Consider the following 23500-nt stretch of genomic DNA (forward strand, 5'->3'; position numbering starts at 1 on the left):
GGAGTGATGCCACATGGTACACTGTGTGTCTCAAACTCACCAGCCAGACAGCCTGAATTTGTTAGGCATCTCCAACTAGAGGATCGTTTATGGCAACGCTTTTGCTCTTCTCTCTATACAGTATAGTTTCTGTTCTTGTGCTTCACATAAAGGAACGTGCGCAAGACGTGGACGGACAGGGACAGCGTTCGTCTAGCTGCTACAAGTGAAGCCCCAGGGGACAGCGACGGAGGAGACAGAAGACAACACAAGAGCAGTACTAGTGTGTACTAGTGAGCTCGAATCACTGCCTCGTTCATCTAGCGGGTTTATTCAAATGGGGTACACAAGCACGAGACTAGTCTTAAATTTCCCGAGACACGATGCGACCTCTAGTGGAGCAATTTCACAGGTCTCCGGCCAATATTGTCGGAAGGGCTTTCAATGAGACCACCTTCTACGGTTCCGCGCCCTGACTAAACAGGCACATGCAGGAAGCATTCTCCCTGTTGAACAGGGGTAAACAATTAGGGCAAGCGTTCACGTGTGCTTCTATGCCTAAAGGAATATCAGCCGAGAACAACCGAATTCTTGGTCTCCGCTGGCGAAGGCGCTCATTTATGCCCTAAAATGTGCAGCCGATATATTTTTGCCGCGCGATAAGAGAATGATATACAGGATGTGCGCGTATAAACCTTAGTGGCCTTGGGGTAGTTAGCTTGTGTCTACTTAAGTGACGCAATTCCAGTGGCGCATGATGGCGCATTTATCCGTGTGAAAGCTATAGAAAGATCGCGTTAATCATACTCAGCGGAAAAAAATAAACAGGGCGACGAAAACATAGGCTACCGTGTGGTATTATATAGGGACCACACGGCCGTCTCAGGCGAGTTGTATGGAGGTACCGCTAGGGGCACTACCGATGAACATCCATGTGGGACATCGTTTTTAGTTTCTGAACCGATAGCTCCCCTAGTGGTACATATAAGCACAACTCTGCAGAGGCCGCCATGTTACGCTAGTCTAATGCACGGGAACCGATGTCTTCGTCGCTCAGCTCATTTTATACGCCCAGTATGACTTCCACAATTTGTCTGTAGATTCCGTACGCATAAATGCGCTACCGGAAGTTCGTAGGGTAAGTAGGCAACAAGGTAAGTGTGTAAATGCCACTTAGGCTTATCTGCACAAACCCCATATATACACCGTTCTCCAGACAGGGCACGTACATATTTTAGTATGTATGTGTATGAATGTGTTTAATCTCGCGCCAATGCTTGCAAGTGACCGTCCGTGTCTTCTGTTCGTCCCATCATAGAAGTACATTGCGCTGTTCGTGTACAAGTCGCATGTCAGTAAAACTATCGTGGTATGCCGTCCAGTTTTAAGCTACCTGCTCTGCGCCCTCTAGCGCTTTCGATTTCATGCTACTAATCTTGAAATACTTGTTCTGAGAGCAAGCATGCAAATCTGAATGAGATACGTTTGCCCTGCCAGGTTTCATTCTCATTTACAAAGTCCTCTAAGGTTCTTGAGTACATTACATGGGGGAAAGAGACGGTACAGTCATCTCAACGACACTCTCAAGAAACTACTTCTATCGGATTACACATCGGAGAGAAAAAAAAAATGTAACTAATATCTAAGCCACGCAACTCTGCAGGAGACTCCAAAGTGTTTTCATGAGGAAAACCAGGTCCATATATCATCAGATCGGTGTCTGTTGTACGTATTATGACCTGTGATAACGGCGTTTCGCATGACAAGACAGGTCCAACAAACGATGCGGAGAACCAAAACGTTAACCTTATAAAAATATATACGGAATATAAAATAAAAAATATAATATTATATAATATAATAATTCTAATAATAATAAAAATATAAAATGGAACCCGAAAAACCTGCGGGAAAACTTCTGCCGATCGTAAGGACGAGGAGGAGGAGGAAACAGACAGGGAAGTTAGTGAAGGCTGCGTGAACAGAGGGTGCGAGAACGTTCTCGAATCCGATACTTTGTGTTGCCGCAGCTGCAAACCAGCAGCATATACGACCCTGCCAACGGAAAAGGCGTCGGGTCTTAAAGCTGTCGAACGGCGAACAAACGTCAGCCGCGTGGGCAGTGATGATATAGACCATATGTGTCGGTCGTTATAAGAAGCTCGTATCCTCTGCGCATTCATTTTCGCTCCAGTACTCTTCTCGTGAGGGGTCTAGAAGAACAGAAACGCCATGTCCTACCCAATCCTCTCACCCAAAGACTACACCTTCAAGCAGATGGGTCTCATTGCGACGGCACGCAGCGAGCCCGGCATCCACATTCTCTACCCGGTATGCCCGTTGATATGTGTTTACATGCATATATAGATTGATGGGGTGGCAGGAGACGCTGTGGACCCTGGACTGCTGTGGACGCTGTGGACCCTGGACTCGTCGTAGCTTGTAGCTTCGTAGCTAGTTCCTCTTGAACAAGAGATAAACTGATGCTCTGAGGCTGGAACAACATAGAAGGGACAGATACAAACAAAGCCTCAAATTGCCTAAGTTCTTATAAATTGCCTTCTTCTTAGGCAATTTGAGGCTTTGTTTGTATCTGTCCCTTCTATGTTGTTCCAGCCTCAGAGCATCAGTTTATCTCTTGTTCAACAGGTGCCGCTTGCGTCGATTTCCGTCGTATGAATGTGTGTATGAGTGAGCAAAAATGTAAGAGTGAAAGGAGGGTGAGTGAGAGTGAGTGGCTGGTTTGTCGTCCCTTCGGATGACGCACCCCGAAAGTCGCTGGAGAGGCGTGTTAGCTTAGCTCAATTGGTAGAGCCCTGGACCGGCAATCCAGAAGATGTGGGTTCGATCCCTACAGCTGGCTAACCTTTTCAGTGACTTTCATCTTTCATCGTTAGTTCCTCTTTCCACGGAAGTCGCTAATTGGATTATCGCAGTTATAAAACGGGTCGCAGATTTCGAAGTATATACATACTTTTTATTTCCAGACATTGTGACAACAGTATATCGACGTAAAAATGTTGGTTCTTCCTGAAAGTTGTTGTTGTAGTGCTCGATCACGTGACGGCATTCTGCGCGCTGATTGCATGGGCGATTGACGTCATCCCAGTGGGATGGCCAGATGAGTTTTCTGTGTATGCGTACGTTTTCTTGGTTTGACACTAGGTGTGCCAGCGTCGGCGTGAACCGCGATGTTGAAAATTCGAGTTTACGAAAACTACGAGGTGTTGAGGCGTGCATTTTCGTATGTGAAGTTGCTTTTGTGTATTCTATCGGTAGCCACTGCAGAAAAGTCTCTCCGGCTTCTGGTCAGTGACCCTTTAAACTAAATTGTCCTAGCGGCCCCGGGGGTTGCTCTGCTCGCGCTCGAGAACGAGACCGTATTTTTTGCAGTGTTATTATTAAGGTTGAAGAGAGTTGTACCCGTAAATGTGTGTTGGTACAGCACTGAGAGCGTCCTTTGGCGAAGTTGTGCGTTTGCAGCGCAGAAGGGATTCAGAAAAAAATCGTGTTTTTTTTCTGAACCCTCTCCTATGCTGTCACACTCGGGCGGCAGGAACGTATCCATGCCAAGTTTACTGTGTTATTGGGGACACAGAGGGTGGGTAATAAATTCTGGGTTTGGCGTCACATCAAGTGTGCCGTCGCACGTGGGGGGATAGATAATTAACATAAAGAGGCGGGTAACTAGACATTGGTGAGACTCTAATAGCCGGGTTCTGCTGTACCCTTACTGGTGGGGGGGGGGGGGTTCCCGAAATCCACCATTAAGAATAAACCGCTTAAGAATAAGACATTAAAGAATAAACCGCTGAAAAAATGCACGGTTAAAAATATAGGTCCTAAAATAAACCGCTTACTATACCCGCTTATAGATCACTGTTTAATAATCCGGCATTAAAAATAAACTGTTTCAAAAGCCCCTCACCATCCAGCGCGGAGACAGATTTATTGCAATTTGCGCCGGGTTAGATCAGGTTATGTTAGGTTAGTTTAGTTTGGTTTCGGTTAGTTTTGGATAGTTTAGAATAGTTTGGTCCTGCGAGGTTAGTTTAAGCCCCTTGCTTGCAGTTAACCTTGATTTGGGCCATACCACGTGATTCTAGCAACTGTAGGGTGGATTTGGGGGGATTCTGAAACGATTTATTTTTAACGATATATTCTTAACCGTTGATTCCTTAGCGTTTTTAGTTAAACGGGGTTATTTCGGAGATTATTATTGTGCGTTGATTTTGAAGCGTATATTCTGGGAGATATATTTTTAACAGTGGGTACTTACGCGTTTATTTTTGAAAGATAATTTTTAATGGTTTCAAACGGGATACACCCCGTTTATTTGCATCATCACCTGATAAAGTGCAGGTCCCGCACGAAAGGTTGTGTGTATTAAAGTTTTATTTCAAAGAGTGCTTCATTCCGTGGACTTGTTGTGTTTCCACTACAGTCATAGAGTATAATGTCTTAAGCGTGCCCCCTTTTTTCTCCCAGAATGGGTTCACTCACGAAAAGGAATGGGACAGGGGTCAAGTCATCTTCCCGAAGGGTCTGTCAAAGTCAATGAAATGGATGCACGTAATAAATTTCCCGGACGACAAAACGGTGTAAGTGAAAGTAGGCGAAAGCACACGGACATGAAGATGCTTGTGCGGGCGACACGGGTGCTAAGTGCCAAATGACGCATGTTTTAATGCCGTTCCTGCAGAACTATACGAACAATTTCAGTCTGTGATGAGCAAAGTACATCAAGATTGTACTTACCGTGTATTCACACGAGGGACATCCTCGCGGAGTATTCTAGAAGAAGAGAAAGCGAAAACACTGCTCACAGAGCCGAAGTTCCGACCCGTGTTATGTTGAGCATTCACACGGCGCGGAATATCGGGGTGGCGAACTGCGCATTTAGCAGACGACATTTAGCAGACGACACTTAGCAGACGACATTTAGCAGACGACACTTAGCAGACGACACTTAGGAGACGACACCGTCAGCGTGTTTTCCTGTCGTCTGCTACGGAATATCTTGTGGCTGTGTAAGAGGATATTCCCCGCGGTTAGCAGTGTATACGTGAAGACCACGACCTACTAGATTATGACGACCATGTCGTGGGCACCCCTTCCATCGCCGCATTTTTGGAAGCTAGCGGTAGCGCTACTCATCGTCCCAGTTATTGCTTCCTCAATTTCTACGATACTTTGTACTTCAGCTTACCTTAATATTTCTGTACAAGCGGTGGACGTTCCACAGATGTTTTATCCTGCGGTTGATTATCATCATCATTCTACGCGTGTTCACAGGAGCTATCGCTGTCGTCTGCTACTGTAGTCGTACATATGCTTCTGCGCGTTCAGGATTCAAATTTCCATCGTCCAATCGTGGCGTGCCGATGAGTAGCCCCCTGGCGGATCGTGCGGACGGGCTCCTCATAGGGGTTGCTGATTGTGACATGGTCGTTATAATCTAGTAGGTCGTGGCGAAGACACGACATTGAACGCTCGCGCTCACGTGACAGCAGAGACCTATGACGCTTTTCGCATCTTCCGCTTCTGGGGGAATGTCGCTCGTGTGAATACACGGTTAAAGTACGACCCCGGAAGAAAAACACCGTAAAGATTGTGACATAGCAGTAACTCTTGCGGTGTGAGGAACGTACATACGAAATATCGCATTCCCAAAGTGCGCAGAGTTTATTCGAACGAATTATTAGGAAGTGAGCGTTTCGTCTAAGTGAAGAAAGAGGGCGCTGAAAGCAACACTGCGGGCGTCATCTGGGATGGAAGAATGCAAGCTCCATAGCAGACGACAATGCTGGGTAACCTCGCAGTATCTTCCTCCGGCCGAACCGTTGTGCGCCTTGCATTGTAGTTTAGGTTTGGTATTGTCATCATTTGCGAATTAATTATTCGCACAAAGTGAATGCGAACGGCGTTTTCGGTATCGAGGGGGTCTTTCGTGTTCGGTATGATGTAAACCCTTTTTTTTTCGCCTTACGAAGTCTTCCTTTAAATTAAAGTACCAAGTACCTATCACCTGTTATACAGGGTGTCCCAGAAAACGTGTCATTGCATTATAATAAAAAAACTACGCCACCTAGAATCATGCGGTTAACGGCATTTGTTTTTATTAGGATTTTGCCACCTCCTCATGTGATTGTCATGTATTGTAAGTTGAATTATGTAAATATTCGCAAACTCAACTCGGAAATTTGCCAAGTGAAGGTCACTTTACCTGGCAAATTTCAGACTTAAGCTCGGAAAAATTTACATAATTAAACTTAGGTTACGTGACATGCACATCATGAGGTGGCAAAAACCCAGTAAGAACAAATACCGTTGACCGCATGACTCTAGGTGGTGTAGTCTTTTTTTTATTATAATTCAGTTACACGTTTTCTGGGACACCCTGTATTTCCACTACACCGTACAAAGTGCAATATTAGAAGTGTACTGAAAACCAATGAGAAAGTGACTGACAAAGTGCTTACAAGCACTCATCAAGTGCTTATGTAACCTGTACCGAACCGAAGGGACGTTTCAACAACCGATGTCGATGAAACGCTAGATAGTTATATTTCGATTGTTATCTTTACAATGTTTGAGCAAAGTGCTAGTACAAAAACACGGACAGTTTACAGCTTGACTCTGTTGTGTCCGCTCAGCCAGACATCCCATTCCAGAATCCTTTATTGATCGCGATCCTCATGGTGCTTCTTACACTCGCGCGCTATCGGCTCTGCGCGACACCACAGACTCATTAATATTAAACAAAAAATGCGTTTTCACGTATACTGGAGAATCAGTGCCGCTTGTGCAACCTATCATTTCTCGGCTTATCCCCTCACTAGCAGACATCGTCTCGCGCTGATGTCTGAACAAAGGATACTTCCTTTTCATACAAACGAGAGGCAAGCCCGTTGGAACTAGACAACCCTTTTTAGAAATTATTCGGACGTTTTCCAAGTCCTGCGTTTGCATTGCCAACTCGGTATTTGAATGATATTCCAAAAGGAGTACCTAGAGTACAGTGCAACGTACACAAACTGAAATATACTTCGAGAACAAGCACTGAGAAACGTACCTAAAGTAGCATTTGAGAATATACGCGTGGTACTTGAACTGCTTTCCATCACTGGCATTTGCGTGCCTCGATGTTATTTTCGCCGTTCCATTCTGAATGCCTCGTGACACCCCTGGCTTACCGCCAATGGACAACCGACATTCTCCCCCATCTATGTTGAGCAGAGTTGGTCCAACGCTCGCTCTCCGCATGCCACGACACACCTCTCGTCAAGATGCTGCATTAATCCACCGAATGCGACTCGATGTGGCCTTTACAGCGCAGTGGCGTTACCGCTTGAGACAAGTTGACTTTCCCACCTGCTGCCACTGTGGTGCTCTTGAGGATCTGAAGCACGTTCTTCTTCATTGCCCCCACTACCAACGTTCGCGAACCGCATTCTCCGAGTCTCTTAGTCTGCTGGACTCTCGCTCATTCTCCCTATCGAAATCGCTTGGTCCCTGGCCCAATCCAGCCCAGCAACGATCTGCGCTGAAAGGTCTTTTGACATTTCTGGACACCATCGGACTTCGATCGTTACTGTGAAGGGGCTCTTTATTTTATTCCCCACATCCCCACTCTCCATCTCAAAATAAAGTTGTTGTTGTTGATGTTATTTTCGCCTGAGTGAGCGCATGCGAAACTCATTCGCCAACCCTGTGTACATGTTGGGACAAACGTTTACGGAACGCGCGAGCGGCATACTCTCTCTTCGCTGCGACACTCTATAGAGGCCGCGGGAAACGGATGAGCTCACTGTTTCGGAGGGAGGGGCGGAAGCGTGCGGTGTCAGCGACACAGAGCGCTAGCGTCCACTTCCCTCAGAGCCACATATTAAAAGGGAGCCTGGCCATTAATGGGTCATGCCTATACCTGAAGCTCCACCCACTTTTTCAGTTTTCCGACCAATGAGGTCTTGAAATATGGGGCGCTATCAATCAACCTATCCTCACTATTTCTCCCTGTATCCAACATGGGCAGCGCCATTTTGGGTGGCAAGTGGATTGGGTGGGATTGAAATGGATACCTCTCGCAATCTGCAACACTAGTGGATTTTTGGTGGAAATTTGATGAACGCCACCTAGGGAGCGTAAGGCACGTCGGGAATTCTCGTCTGCTTCCGTCGTTGTACCCATGGTTGTACCGGTGCCGGCAGAACCACCTGCTGGGACACATTCTGTTGTCGGTATGATTTTTAAATAAATCTACAAGAATAGCTCGAATATAAAAGGCAAGAATGTTTATATACATCAAGTCCAGCATTTAAATATAAGATTGTACAGCACAGTGCCGTTTTTGCTATGATTTCAATATGACCGTGTTCACTAGGCGTAACATCGGCGTCAAAAAGTATAATTTTCAGTTAGATATCTGTGGATGAGCATGAGGCGAAACTGATTTCCGAGAAACGTATATGATGACGTACGTTTGCAGCGTAAAATCAGAGTAGTCTGTGAAAATTTTTGGTCGCGAAATCTCCGCTTCACTGCGATTGTTTTTGTCGCCATTTTGGGTGGCGGTAAGGTGTCATGGCGACCCCCTTGGTAAAAAGCAAACCAGTCAGAGGACCGAAACTGTGATTGACAGGTCGAGCCTCTTTTTGTGACTCCTCCCAATGGCCAGACTCCCTTTTAATATACGACTCTGACCTCCCTGACACACGCAAGCCCCCACGCGACACCCTGATGACCCGCTTCCGCCGGGTACTAGGGTGTCGCACCGAAGAAATTGTCCAAACCTTTATTCGCTGCATGGTTTTCTCTTTTTTTCGCTTGGAATTTTAAATGGACTTTCGACGTGAATATCCGCGCAGCTTCTCTTGAAGTCGCCCAACCGGCGTTTACTGACCTACTTCTTCCTCCCACCATTTCTCTATTCTCTCTCTATCTGTCCTTTTGCGCGATTTCCATTGCGCGTGTAAAGTACAATACAAAAGTCGTCCAATTGGTTCCCTAATCAGTGATGTGGTCTCCGCCACACACCACGGCAGAACCTGGTTTGGCGAAGGCAGCTTCCCTGCTTAACGTCCAATTCCGTCAATGAGAAATAGTCGAGGTTTTCACACGTTGAACGAATTCGGAATTCGCAGTCTGATTTCTCATTGAGTGTCATTAAAATCCCGGAGACGAGTCAATGACATCGTGTCTACTATTTCCAGCAGGGCCTTATTCTCCATGCGTCTACCAGATGTGATCGTTGAGAAAACAAGAAAGGGCAAATCTTCAGTGAGGCAAAAGGGAGAAAGAAAAATCACCTGGCAAAGCTGAAAGCCGGAGAACAAAGGGACGCTGCCTCTCGCACAGTACGGCATTCGCTGCAACGCTCAACATATTTGTTCTCGGTGTTGCGGCCTCTGGCGACGATGAAGAAGAAGCGCGTGCTCTCGCCCACGCTGTCCACCGGAGAGCCATTCCATCTGCGATCCGCCCTTTTTCTTAGTCGAGCTCACAACGGCATTGGCCAATACTGCCCCTATGCTGGAGAGACATCAGTGCAAAACACTCATGATGCTGGAGTTCCAAAGACATGCCCATGTGACAATATATGCAATATCCTTTCTATCGAACTGCCACAATGACGAGCCCCGCCGCTCCAACGGGCCTTCACTGCTTGGAACGGCGGTTGGAGAATGTCGATGCCGATGAGGCAGACGTCGTTGCGCTCGGCTCACGCTTGCTGGGAAGTGGATTTCTCCTTATATCACTCTATCCCTCAACCTCCGTGACCGATCACCATGGCGGCGCGGAAGAGGTCAAGTGTTTTCGTCTTCGTTTTCTGAACGCGTGCGATCTTTCGCGATGTGCCGTTTACAAAGGTGGTTAAAAAATGTATGACCGTGAGGGTGCAAAATAAATAAGCGATATATTTAATGGCAGCATGGGGGACATAAATACCACGTGATACAGGTCTTACACTACCGGGAATGGCACGATAGAACGTAAAAATAAAATACAGCGCGAAATACTTGGGCGCCCACTGAAGTAGCCACGACTTCTCCACTCGCGATAAAGGTTGACAATATGTTGAATGTACAGCGTGGTATCGACGCAAATATTTGCTGCGCGTATCCACAGTTGAGTGACACCATAGAAAACAGGTAGATAGGAAGTTCCACTAGCAGTCTGAAGTTCTCTAGTTTTTCTTCACGTTGTTCTCAGTCTGCTGTTACCGTGTCCGTATCAGTATTGCGGAATGGGCCGATCCATTCACAATTCCCATTCCATTACGAGGAGTGGTCGCGAGTCGAAATTCCATTCCTTGTAATTCCTCTGAATGAAGACTCGAGGGTCACTCTCATTCCACCCTGAAGAAAAAGGGCATTCCCATTTCTGGGCTAAAGTGTTGCGCTTTAAAAAAAAAAAAGTGATAAAAAAAAGAAACGTGTAACGGGATACTAGATATCCGACCAACAGCCAACGCTGAAAAAAAAATCATACACTGCTTTATTTCGATAAATTTTACGTTCTTCTGTTTCCAACATTAACTTCCGAGAACAAGAACCAGCACCGCAGCGAGCGTTCACGAGCAAGATTGCCCGCACGTACAGCGTTGTAATCCGAAACTATAGACGACCTACGGTTGAATGGTTGCCAGACGCATATAGCTTGAGTAGCCTCCGCTCAAAACCCAGCGTGCTGGAGGCCAGCAATTTAAAACCACTCGTTGGCCATTTTCCGGCCGCCAAACAGGTCTAATTCCATTGCAATTCCACTCCCAACAGCTGGTAACTTAACTCCATTCCCATTCCGCTCCGGTGCGCTAAAAAATGGGGCATCACTCCGGAATCATTCCAATTCCGGAATTTGAATTCCCCAACTCTGGTCCGTATCACGGCACGGTTACTAGAAACCTACTTGTACCATGCCATGTTTACATGTACGTTTTATTTTCAGGAAAGAGTACCGCATTTTTTATGAAGGTGGAAAGGACGAAAAACATTACGTAGACTACGTAGTCGATGACCCAGGGTATGGCCGCAACTTGGGTTTTTATCAAAGCGACCCATCGAACAACTCTGAGTACGTCTACAAGGACAGCGGATTGATCAAGGAGAAAGACTTCAAGTACGGAGTTTCTGTAATCCAGCTGGATGTCGATCAGTCCAATGAGATTATGGTAAGCGTTTTTCTCTAACCTCCATAAGCAAAGGAACAGCGTACCAGGCACACCTGCTGTCCCTGTCCTTGTACCTGTCTCCTCCACAATATCGTGGAAATGAATATTATTATTACTATGATTATTATTACCTTGTATACTATCCCACGTGGCAAAAGGTTCGAACGAGTTTTGCAAAACTTCACCCCGTCACCCTGCTCTACAGGGTGTGTGCAGAAAAACATGACCCTCATTTTTACATGAAACTCGTTGTCCACTTACCCGAGGGACTTCCGGTGGCGCACGATGGCGTATTTATGCGTGCGAAAGCTACAAAAACAAAATCCTGGAAGCCATACTCAGCGTAAAAAAAATTAACAGAGCGCGAAAACATGGGCTTTCATGCATTAGAATAGGGTGGTCATGACAGTGCATGGTAGTGCATGGCGCTCTCAGGAGAGTTATGTGCAGGCACCGCTAGGGGTACTACCGATGAGCATCCCTGTGGGACATCGTTTCGATTTATGCACCGATAGCTCCTCTAGCGGTACTTGAATTCAATTCTCCTGCGTCCGCCATGTTGCCCTATTCTCAGGCACGGAGGCCGAAGTTTTCGTTGCTCTGTCTATTTTTTTAAGCTCAGTATGGCTTCCACGATTTTTCTGCAGATTCCGCACGCATAAATGCGCCATCGTGCGACGGAAGTTCGTTATCTTGATAGACAACAAGCTATGTGCCTAAATGCGAGTCACGTTTTTCCGCACACACCCTGTATGTGTAAACGCCATCTTAGCCTTCAGTATCTGTGTTGAGAACGTCAGGATGTCTCGCTAGGTAGTTTTCAATTTCGAATGCGCATTGTGAAACCTGAATAATTCTCAGGACTCCTGTCGTGTTTAAATACTTCATCCGGGCTTCTCTGGTGACACACAGTGGCAAAGCAGAAACCCTTGGTCTGGAACAACGCACGACCTACTACTATACTCGAGACCTGGACATCCGCAAAGCTCCCAGCACCGGGGTAGTAGTTCTGGCAATCGCCGCTTGCACTATACGTTATCACGTCACTTGCCGTTGCGTCACTTGCGTTGACAACGGGGAAGCAGTAAGAGAGGGAATAGCACGTGCTTAGCAACAGCCTGTGTAGCGTAGCACGAAAGAGGTGGCAAGGGTGACAGTGTCATTGCCTCTCCCCGACAATGCAATGTGGCGCTTGCGCTGGCCACTGCTGTGAACTATCCCATGACCCGGCTCTCCCATAGGCGATTGCACAGGGGTGGCATCCAATGCATTGCTCCGTAGACGAAAGCGGGCTGGGCGAACGCAATTCATCCTGGACAGGTCCTGGTCGAACGTCAAGGCACACGTGACCTTAAAGATGGCGGCAATAATATGAGCAGATTTGAAAACATCCTGCGAATATCATAATATCCCGAAGTTTTTTTCGTCTCTGGGACGTTCGTGGAATGTGAAAAAAAAAGTGAGACATAGTCGCCAGGACGTACATGCTACGTCTACTGGCTCTCTGCAATGATCGATGGGACATCCAAACAGTCACTTTGGGATGTCGGGTGGACATCTCAAAGAGGTCCACTTTGAGGTTTACTGGGTTGAGCTAGACTTGTCTCCCATGTGGAGAGAAACGACAGACCCCCAGAGGAACAACACTTGAACGTGTAGGCGCAGAATTTTGCCACTAACGGGGTGGAATTGCTAAGACGCTCAGGGGTAGAACAGTTCTACCCATGTCGTAGAAATGAAAAGATAGACTTGCTTCTCCCCCTCTTTTTCTACCCCGAAACGGCTGAGAATCTGTAACAAAACACTTCTACCCCGAAAGCTAGCAAATTACACCTTTTTTTTTTTCTTTCTTAGAGTGTTGACAGGTGTCGAAAAAGGGACACTGCTTACCTCTTCGAATTCTGTTGAGTACCCGTTGCGCGAAACTGTGTGGGGATTTCTTTGTTTCTTTTTTATCTGAGAAGCAGCACACGGCCGTCACAAGCACACGTACCGCGTGAAATCACATACCATATATTAGTTTTCATTACGAGCTCCCTCAAATTCGAGTGTCCTGCTTGCCTCTGAGTCAGAGCGAAGGGTGAGGTGCCCCAGCTTAATTCCATTACACGTTCATCAACCAGTGGAGTGAGGAATCGCTTAGAGTTTTAATTCACGACCAACATGACGCATGTGTTTGTACCTGGTTTCGGTTTGAGACATTGAGTATGTCCATTGAAAGTCAGTCTTGCGCGGTGGGTAATATGCCATGCAGGTTCACGTTGAATGCAGATGGCTGTCTCGCTGCACAGGTTTATCTTTCGATTGACATACTGGGTGTCTCAAAGACGCATAGCAGTTAGCAGACACAGGCGTTATCTTTGCCGTGAGTTAATGCTCCAAGCAATTCCTCACTGCAGTGTTGGGCGCAAGTGTAGTCTAATTAATCTGGGGCACCTCGCCCTTCATATTGACTCAGAGGCGAGCGGGACACTCAAATATCGCGGAAGCACGCAAGACTAGCAATATATGGTTATTGCGGTTTCAGTTTTATTCTGAGGAGGGAAACTCTAGTGCTTGCTGCGTGCTCATGAAAGCGCTAGCAAGTGGAGGTATGGACTCACTTCACAGCGTGACGTCACGGCGATGCGTTAGCGCGGCTGTCCTATTTGTAGAGATCCGCGTTTTCCGTTTTAATCGGAAACCACCGAAAAACATACGCCGGTTAAATTTTTCCTCATTCGGTTTTAATCGAAAAACACCGAGAAACATACGCCGGTTAAATTTTTCCTAGTTCCGTTTTAATCGAAAAACACCGAATACAGAGGAAGATTGCAGGAAAGATGGCAGAGGTATATTGCTGCACATGCCCGGCAAGTTGTTGATGCAGGTCAGAAAACCATACGGAAATATTATGGTTGGGAAAAATGTCCGTTTAATTTTTTCGTTAACGGTAAAACGGCATGGTTAGACGCACAGCGCCGAAAGTACATTGTGGTTTTCATCGCCGATAGCTGTCCGGTAAACGATGTTCAACGCAGGAAACATACCGAAAAACGCCGATTTTGTGCATGTCAGTAAACTGTGACAAACATACGCCGAATAGGCCCTACCTATTTGGTATGGCCAAAAAGCATCCGCGATTGTCATTGAGTGATTTGAGCTTTTTTCTTTTTTATTGAAAGGGCATTGCCGCAAGATGTGGCACGCTATACAGAAACTCCAAATACTCCCTAGACACCCTGCAGTTACACTTCCACCTCTAGATTTTTTTTCTTTTCTTTGAACGCTTTTTTCTTTCTTTTTTTTTTTTTTTTTGTCGTTCTTTGAACCAGCTATAGACTGTTTTCTTGTGAAAATAAAGGGCAGGTCAACGCCAAAAGCAGTCAATGTACATTTCCTTCTGCGTGACCTCTTTAGACATTCAGGAAAAAGAAAGGGCAAGTTCCGTCTTCAGCCAGTGTCTCTAGGAAATTGGGCACGGGAAATGAAATTCAGAATAAAAACCAAATAATGAGAGAACTGATGTTCTGGGGCTGGAACAACATAGAAAAGACAAATATACATGCAAAGCCTCAAAATGCCTAAGAAACAATGTCCAAACAACGTCCAAAATATGTCACAGACAGGCGAATTTCATTTTTATTGTATTTATTTATTTCAAAATACTGCTGGCTCTTCTGGTGCCATTTTCATAGGGGTCGAGGCTTTGTTTCTCCTTCCTTTTGTGTACTACCCTCGGAACATCAATTTCCATCACGTCAAATGAAGTATCTCCCTCTCTCTCAAGGGTCAGTACACTTCCGACAATCAGTTTCGATGGTAGAGCACGACGGGCCTTCTACACTGTAACTAAGAAAACTCCTTTTTAGGTGTAATTGGGGTGAATTTGGGGTGTATCAGTTGCTTTACTCCCTTATTACACCCTAAATATTTTTTTTTAAGGCACAGGCAGGACTTCTCTTGGCCTCACCGTAATACCTAATACCTTCATCGCTATGTTGGTGGACACTTTTATGTTTTGTATTGTCCGGTTACCATGTAGTTCTTATTGCAGTGCATGCAGTGTATTATAGGTAATCCAAATAAAGGTTATGCCTGTTATTTTAACCGTTGTGTTTCCGTTGCCCCCAGCACAACACCCTTACTGAAGGGTGTTGTCTTGCCTGGGGGGGTAGACATACACCAAAAAGGGAGTCAGTTAGGGTGCCGTTAGATTACACCAACAGAGGTGTTCAGAGAACACCCTTTCTGAGGGGTGTAGTTTTGCCAGAGGGTTTATATATACACAAAAAGGGAGTCAGGGTATCGTCAAATTACACCCAAAAAGGAGTTATATTTTTTAGAGTGTATGATTTTGCTCCACCACATATGTTCTTACGTGCAACGAGGACCTCTTCATTTAAGGTGAAATGGAACGGACAAGACATGTGGTCGAAACGCGCCCAGCTCACCCTGGACCTCAGCAAGCTCACTTATCACCAATTTGGAATGGAAGATGAAAAAACTGTCTTTAATGCCACCCTCCTGGAAATTCATGTAACCTACAAGGGAGATGCAAGTGGTGATGTGTTCAATCACGTGAGTATGACGCGTGGAAATGCACTTAAAAAGAAAGAGAATCCATAATGAAACTCCAGACCAGGGGAAAACTAAATAAGAAAGGACGCACACTTGAATTTTTTTTTTTGTTACCTTTATCAAAACACAAATAGACGAGACTTCGTTGAAGGCAACACGATCGAGCCCTCTATTTTCCAAAACATTTCCGATATATCGCAGCATTGTTAAACAAGAAATATATAGCAAGCCGGCAACATTTTCCTCTCCGACGCGCATGGGTTTGGGGTGGAAGAATATCACAATATTTTTTTAAAAAATTATGTTCTATGCCAGCTGACGAAACTACCTGTTGAAGCCCCCGAAGGCCTTGAAACTAGCCCTTTGTTACGCGATTGGAAAGGGTACCAAGAGTTTTCCAGAATGGGGACCTCCCTCCCCAAGAGGAAGAGATGCGAAGCCCCGGAAAAAACCCGGAAATTTGGAAAAAAAAAAGTTTTTTTTCGTTTATTTTTCTCGTCTCCGGCAAAAAACTGACAAAATTTCCAGGCCACGTAATTGAAAAATGTAAATTTCCGTGCTTCGATGCGTTCCAACCCGCCAACAGATCCTTAGGTGCCTCTTAATATGCCCGCAATCCCCAACTTAGAGCTCCGTCTGGCTGCTCCAAGCGATCGCCATCGCGTTCACATAATGTCGGAGTTCTGGTCGTAGTTCACGGGTTGTTCCAAGTACCGATCGCTGAGTAGACAGCAGTCTCAATGGATGCTCTGCTCTGCATTTATGCCTAGAGGGTGAACACTACTAAGGTTTCTAGCTCATTGTATGCTGTGGCTTGGCCGGCAGTGCTTCGACTCAGCAGTAACCGCGTTTGTTTCCATTTTTTACAATTTTTCGCAAAAAAACCCGAAAGAAAACCTTTTTTTTTTTCGAGCGATCTAAACTTTCCGGAAATTTTGCACCTCTAGTCCTTGCGGGGCAATTGCTATAGGTACCTACGTTTCCCATATATGCGTGTTGCAGATACGTTCTCTAGTGACAGAAGACAAAGTTAAGCACAGCAGCAGAGCAGCTGCCGACTTGTATGCAATTATGTGCTGCAGCTGTGCATTTAGGGCGCAAGGCATGACAATGGGATAATTCTGTGTCGGAAATACACCGTAAAAGGTTTCACTCAAGTTCACCATGCAGTCATTCAGCGCTCGAGGTGTTAAGGCGCGTCGCATCATTTGGGGATGAGCAGGAGCGTACGCCGTTTTCCTAACACATCCAGTCAAGTCACTGTCAAGTGTTACTGAGAAGGGGTACAACGAGAAGGACGTGGTAGGCGCTGCTCCGCGTTCAAGTTTCGTTTTCAGAATAGACACTATGCGTTCTAAGCCTAATGCATGCCCTTGGACAAATATCTGTTTCCTGGAGCTTTCCAGAGTGACCAGTTAGCTGCAAATTGATACAACCTGTTAGCAGCCTCAGCCGGCGTTCACACGGGGCAACTTTTCCCAGCAACTCGAAGCAACTCAAACCAACGTCTTTCGAGCAATTTCGAGTTCGCGCTCACACGTAGCAACTCGGTAGCTCCACCCACAAGCAACCTTATGGCGACCGGAGAATGTGGGTTCGAATCCAACTGGTAGAATCTTTCCTTTAGCTGCTGTTTATCAAGTTTCAGTCAGTTTTATTGCGCGAATAGATCATTATTACCTTCCAGTAATGGCAACTGATACGTTTCCGTGACATTAGTAAGAAAAAGGAAAAGTTATTTTTCAGCTGCACCTGCAGGATTTGAACCCATGAATCTACGCACGAAATCCACAACGCCCTCGGGAGTCACGTGGCAATGCTCCCCTCGCTGATTGGCCGGTGCGCGAGCAACTTGTCAAGTTTTCGGTCGGGGAGCGGTTCGCAGCAACTCTGAGCAACTCGAGCTGCTGGAGGTTGCCGACTGTCAGCAACTCTAGGGTTGCTCATAGTTGCTGGAAAAAAAGTTGCTGTGTGAACGCTGCCTCAACAATTGCAACATTTCAGGGGCAAGATTTCATGCTGCTGAAGCATGGGTCTACAGACACTCGCATAATACTGAGTCCCGGAGCTTTGCTAATGTGGGAGGGCAAGGCAGAAACCGAGTAAGTTCAAGCCCGTATTATTACCACAATTCTCGACCTAGCCACACTGGTAGCACCACAACCGAACACGAATAATGCATGCTGTTGGACGAGCTTCTTACAAGCTCGAGGTATTACTACATTTAACCTGTGGTACTACCACACTGGTAGTACCACACCCGAACACGAATTTTGCTGCAGGACGTGCAGGACATGCTGCAGGACCAACTTCCAGTGGCACGACGACCCATTTACGCAATCGAAACCAAGGGGGAAAAGAATCGTCCAAGAAACCGATGCTCTGCGGCACAACAGCAGAGACGGAAATTTTGAACTTAGTGCATCTTGAACGGGCTATACTGATGTGAACGCGGAGGTATCTGCAGGGTTGTCAGCGGGTTCCGCTACGGGCACTAACGGTGCGTAACGCAAAATAAGAGAAATAAGCATCCACGTGGTACTGGACATCGGTGTAAACACGTATGGCTCCCCTAGCGGCAGCTGAGAGCAACTGTACAAAGACCGCCACGTCTCATTCGAAACGCACGGAGGGCAATGTTTCCGTGGCTACACTTTTCGTGAGGCGGTGTTTGCTCACCGCGGATCTTGGTTGGTGCATGGGTGAGGCCGCGTCGCGTGAGTTTGAGGGAGAGGAGGTACCGAAGAGGGGCGCGAAAGTTGCAACCCGACCAGTTGCTGATGCCTATAGTTCACACCGTTGAAGATAGACGAGAAACCAGGGGACATCACGAGGAAAGCTTACATACACACTGCACTGTTAAAACAGAACTTCACCGCATAGCACGCTCCTAGCCAACCGTCATTCCGAATGATATCGTTCTGTACATTGATTTGTTGAAAATGAGAGGAGGCGCCTATCTGGGACAGATTATCTTGTCCCAGATAGGCGCCTCCCCCCTGTTTTGAACAAATCATGACACAGAATGATATCATTCGGTATGATGGTTGGTCAGGAGCGTGCTATGCGGTGAAGTTCTGTTTTAACAGTGTGGCTTGAAGGAGCTATGAACTGTACCAAGCGAGCCCGCCGACTGTGTCGGCTCCAAACGGCGATTTGAACGTGTTGTCTGTGACACCTTTTGTATAGGTGAATTTGATAGCTACGTATCTTCAGCACCATAGCACGCTCCTGGCCAACAATCTTCCCGAATGACAACGTTCTCGCCCATGATTTGTTGATAACGAGAGGCGAAGTTTATTATGTATCTATTATGCGCGGCTACAAAATGGGCTACGCCTCCCATTTTCAACAAATCAGAGGCAAGAACGTTGTCATTGTGGATGATGGTTGGCTACGAGCGTGCCATGTAGTGAAGTTAATCTTGAAGATGGTAAAGTAGAATGCTATGTGTACCTCCGCGTTGGCGTCTGATTGGGTGCTACAATACTTCAGATGACGTAACGATGGATACAAGTATCTCGACGGCGGTGGGCGTGTACTCGCCCGAATACGAAAGAGAGTGCGTTTTTGTATTAACGTTGCACAAGTTATGAAGGAGAAGAATTGAACAATAGATTCTAAATAGGTTTATGAAGCGTAGAACAACAATATTACATCTATTAAACCCGTAACTAAATACATGCAGATGGGAGTTCTTACCTCCTTTAACGCGACAATGACACAAATTGTAATATGACCTTTCGATATGCCTGTTCGGGCATCATCAGAAAGAAAGAAACAAGAAACAGTACGCCGTCCGAGTTCTACTTATGGCTTAGTCACGACCTTGTAACAATCAGGTAATGACCCTTTGGGACTGTTACATGCGTTATCATCACGATGAATGTGCAAAGACTGAAAACATTTTCTTACCCCCCCCTTCCCCCATCTATGTTCGTGTGCCACGGTCTTTGCATCGTGAAACTCAAAAGAATGACCTGCTTTTAGCACGTGCTCGACAAGTGCTGCGCCGCGATTCACTGCGCGTGGTGGTTTTGATGTTGCTGATGCTCTTGTAGCTCTTAGAAAGCCTCGTGACTTTCCGCGTCCAGTTTCTCCCACGTAGCAGGCACTGCATTGTTCACATTCCAACCTGTATACAACACCACACTCTTCCATGCGGGGCAACCTCTGCACCTCCTCTGTGGCGCACCGTTCTTCTTTCTCATTCTGATGATGATGATGATGATGATGCCCGAACACGCATTGAAACGTCGTATTACATTTTGATTCATTGTTGTTTGCGTTAAGCCAGTGTGTGTATAAGCTTTCCCTCAGTTCGTACCGTTGTTAATTTCACGCGTTATACTGTCACCAGCTCCCTTGGCATAGTGGTTAGCATGATCGCTTTCCACGCCGAGACTGGGAGGTGACACGGGTTCGAATCCTGTCACCTGTTTTCCCTGGGTTTTCCGAAGACTTTCCAGACGAATGTTGGCACAGTTCCCCCTGAAGTCGGCCCAGGACGCATACTAACCCCCTCTGTCCTTCCTGCTGTACTCTCTCCATCTGTCTACGTCTGTACGCCGCTCATGGCCACAGTTGCTTCGCGGCGCTAACACGAAATTTAATAAAAAAGGAACGCGTTAAGGATGGTTCACACTGCCATGTTCGCGCTTACGTAGTACCCATCTCGTTGCCGGAATCGTTCCTCCATCGTTCACATTACTACGTTTCGGCGCTCCGTTCCTCCAATGAGGAGCGGCCTCCTAGAGCGCCATCCTTCGGAAGAAAAGTGAAATAGAGCCACAGAGTAGCATGGCGTCCAGCACCCCGGTGCCGGCTGCTTTCGAAGACAATCAGACATTCCTTGACGATGTTCTTAACTGTTGATGTTCTTAACTTAACGCCATCGTCGACAGTGCAACGTACAACTCGCTACTTCGGACAGATTCATTGAGTGAAGATATCACCTGACAGACCCACTGCTATGCTAATTGTCATCCATGAGTTTTCTTTTTTCGTGGCATCCCTGTAGTCGCTTCTTTTGCTATTGTATAGCCAGGGAAACTTCTCAACTTGGAGAATAAGAACTTCTAAGGCATCCAATGTTTCCGCCATCTTTGCAAGGAGACGCGCGAGACAAAACGCTCGCGCGGCATCAGAACTCTTCTGCCATCCTATTGGCCAGTGCGCTTACGGTTACGGAGCTTGCGGGAGAAAAGTTTCAGTTGCCTCAACTCCTTGCGGAAACGATCTTGCGGGCGCCGTCTCTTCGTCGTCATGGCAACCCCCACCGTAAGCGCCCGTAACCCGTAGACGCAAGCGTAAACGTGACAGTGTGAACCAGCCTTTACTGTTGCCACGGCAACCGACTACGGCAGAGCGAAAAGCACATGCAGCGGGAAAAAGTGGACCCGACCGTACCCCACGCGGTACGGTTACCTGCGCCTACGCAGTTGACCAATGAGCGAACGATCATCCCTGCTCGCTTATGGCACACTCGTCTGTGATTGGCCAAACACGGCCGCTTTTGGCACCAAGAAAGCATGCAGCTGCGCAGTGTGACGAACGACAACCGCATTCACATTCCGCCTCCACACCGCACCAGTAATGAAGACAAGTTGTAGTGGGGACTAGGCTTAAGCACTGCACGTGGCTAGATTGGCGGTGCGATTAATTACTATCACAATGTACTTGTTAGCTTATATGTCAGGGACAATGTCATCTCGAGGCGTTTGACGTTTTACAGCGATGAGATCACCATCAAGGATAACGGCGTTCAATTGTTCAGCCACAAGGGAAAGACCGACTCCCTGCGTGTCATCACGAAGGTCATGCGCGGCCAAATCGTGACTGGGGAAGCAGGGAAGCCTCCCACGCTGGTGACTTCCACCAGATACGACATACCGGCCTCTGGTTCAACGAACTATTCGGAAGTCGAAGTGAACAAACATTTCAAGCTCACCAACTGCGTTGTGGTAAGTAATCGCTTTGTCCTGTGTGACTTTTCAGTTTTAGTTTTGTCTTCTTCCTTTCCTTTCCTTATATCCTTTGTTTTTTCTTGTCTTCTTTCCCTTTTTTTTCTTCTTTTCCTTTCCTTCCCTTTTCTTTACTCCCCCTTTTCTCCTTTTTCCTTCCCCTTTTCTTCGTCCTCTTTTCTTTCCTTCTTCCCTTCTTTATCTCTTTTTGTTTGGAGTAGCAAGCCGACCTTCGTCTCGCTGAGCTTTCCTTTCTTTTTCCTAATAAACATATCCCCCCACCCCCCGTCTACCGATTGGTACGAACCGTGGAGGAAAGAAGGAAAGGAGGCGGCTCTTCGAGAGAAGAGAGCAGCGTGGGGCAAGTGACCCGAGGATAGGAGGTGAACTGTAGCTTCTTTGGAGGCATGCGAGGATGGCGTCACCTGAATAGCCCAATGAGGTCGCTCTGCACACGCCACTTTCTGGGGGGGGGGGGGTCATTTCGGCGCACTGCCACCACACCTATCCATGCTTTCCGAGACTATGCGTTGTTGGGGGCTCCCGTAGAGATGGATATGTAACCGAAATCGGAAGGCGAGCGGTGACGTCACTGGAGTGCCCCCCCCCCCATCTCGGCTTCACTTCTCAGAGCCATACACTCTTAAAAATGAACTTCACGGCATAGCACACAACTAGCGAACCATCACCTTGAATGATATCGTTATCTGCACTGATTTGTTGGAAATGGGAGGCGTACGCCTTTTCTGTGACACTTATGCTGTTCATAATTGTCACAGAAAAGGCGCACGCCTCCCGTTTTCAACAAATCAGGGCAGATAACGATATCATTCGAGATGATGGTTGGCTAGGAGCGTGCTATGCGGTGAAGTTCATTTTTAAGAGTGTAGGGCTCCTCCTCTCTCTTTCTTTCCTCCATGGTACGAACGGTAACGCTTCTTCTTTACAGTAGGCTGTTTCAGTGAATCGTTCTTGCTGAAATGGGTCGACTTAAGCTTCCGCTGCCGCGCAATTAAAGGATTGCATTCCGAGTCCTTCAATCTCCACATTGGCTCGACTAAAAAGCTGACTGTTTGCTGCGGTCATATAGTGCGTCTATTTATCAATTACAATAGCCGCATATACGCGTCAAAACAAGGCGTTCGCCCGATATTTTCAATAGATCAGAGGAGAGAACGGCGAAGACAGAGAAAGAAAACGTGTCTTACCACTTCCTCTTCTTGCGGTCTTTCGTAAAAGTGCGTTGTATCTCGCAGAGGTATGTAGCCAGTTCTTCTCCTGGTAAGCACTTCGATCCCCGGGACTTATATTTTTATTGCCAGCTTTGTGGAAACCCATCGGACATTCATAGAAGCCGCCTCACCAGAGGGCTCTTTTCACTATCAGGGGTGGATATATTTATTAAATAAACGAAGGAAAGGAAAAAGTTAGCCAGGCAAAGACCCGGCTCGCTATTCTAAAATAGCAAAAAGGGGGGAAACGGAAAATGAGAACATGGAAAAAGAAAGAAAGAAGGAATAAGAGAGACACTAGAACACCGTCACATGCAGTTCACGAGTCTTCAGGCTTGGAGAAAACCGATGACAGCGGAAGTGACAGCTTCAGGTTCACTATGAATTTTCGCTGGATCCTTCGGGTAGCAATGTGGGCTTCTGCCATAGTACAAGTACCGAAATCATTAAGGTGGAGCCAGACATCTACAAGATACTCAAAAATGTATTTAAGCTAAGATAATAAATAACGTAACGTTATAATGTAATTAAGATAACAGTATAAATACACGAACATTTAAGTAATTAAGATAGAGTACAAAATACTTCGAAAAGCA

At 46.5% G+C, this 23500-nt stretch overlaps 1 protein-coding gene across 1 annotated transcript in view; it reads left to right on the forward strand.

The window, feature by feature from the left end:
- Nucleotides 1-2134: 2134 nt before the first annotated feature.
- LOC135379080 (uncharacterized) overlaps nucleotides 2135-23500 on the forward strand; it is a 28841-nt gene continuing 7475 nt past the window's right edge. Inside the window, exons 1-6 of the mRNA XM_064612328.1 lie at nucleotides 2135-2310; nucleotides 4468-4580; nucleotides 10927-11149; nucleotides 15536-15709; nucleotides 17714-17811; nucleotides 21444-21672. Of these exons, the coding sequence (XP_064468398.1) occupies nucleotides 2212-2310; nucleotides 4468-4580; nucleotides 10927-11149; nucleotides 15536-15709; nucleotides 17714-17811; nucleotides 21444-21672 (936 nt within the window). The 5' untranslated portion in view covers nucleotides 2135-2211. The remainder of the gene's footprint in view (nucleotides 2311-4467; nucleotides 4581-10926; nucleotides 11150-15535; nucleotides 15710-17713; nucleotides 17812-21443; nucleotides 21673-23500) is intronic.

This window comes from Ornithodoros turicata, chromosome 1, assembly GCF_037126465.1.
Source record: "Ornithodoros turicata isolate Travis chromosome 1, ASM3712646v1, whole genome shotgun sequence".
NCBI lineage: Eukaryota > Metazoa > Arthropoda > Arachnida > Ixodida > Argasidae > Ornithodoros > Ornithodoros turicata.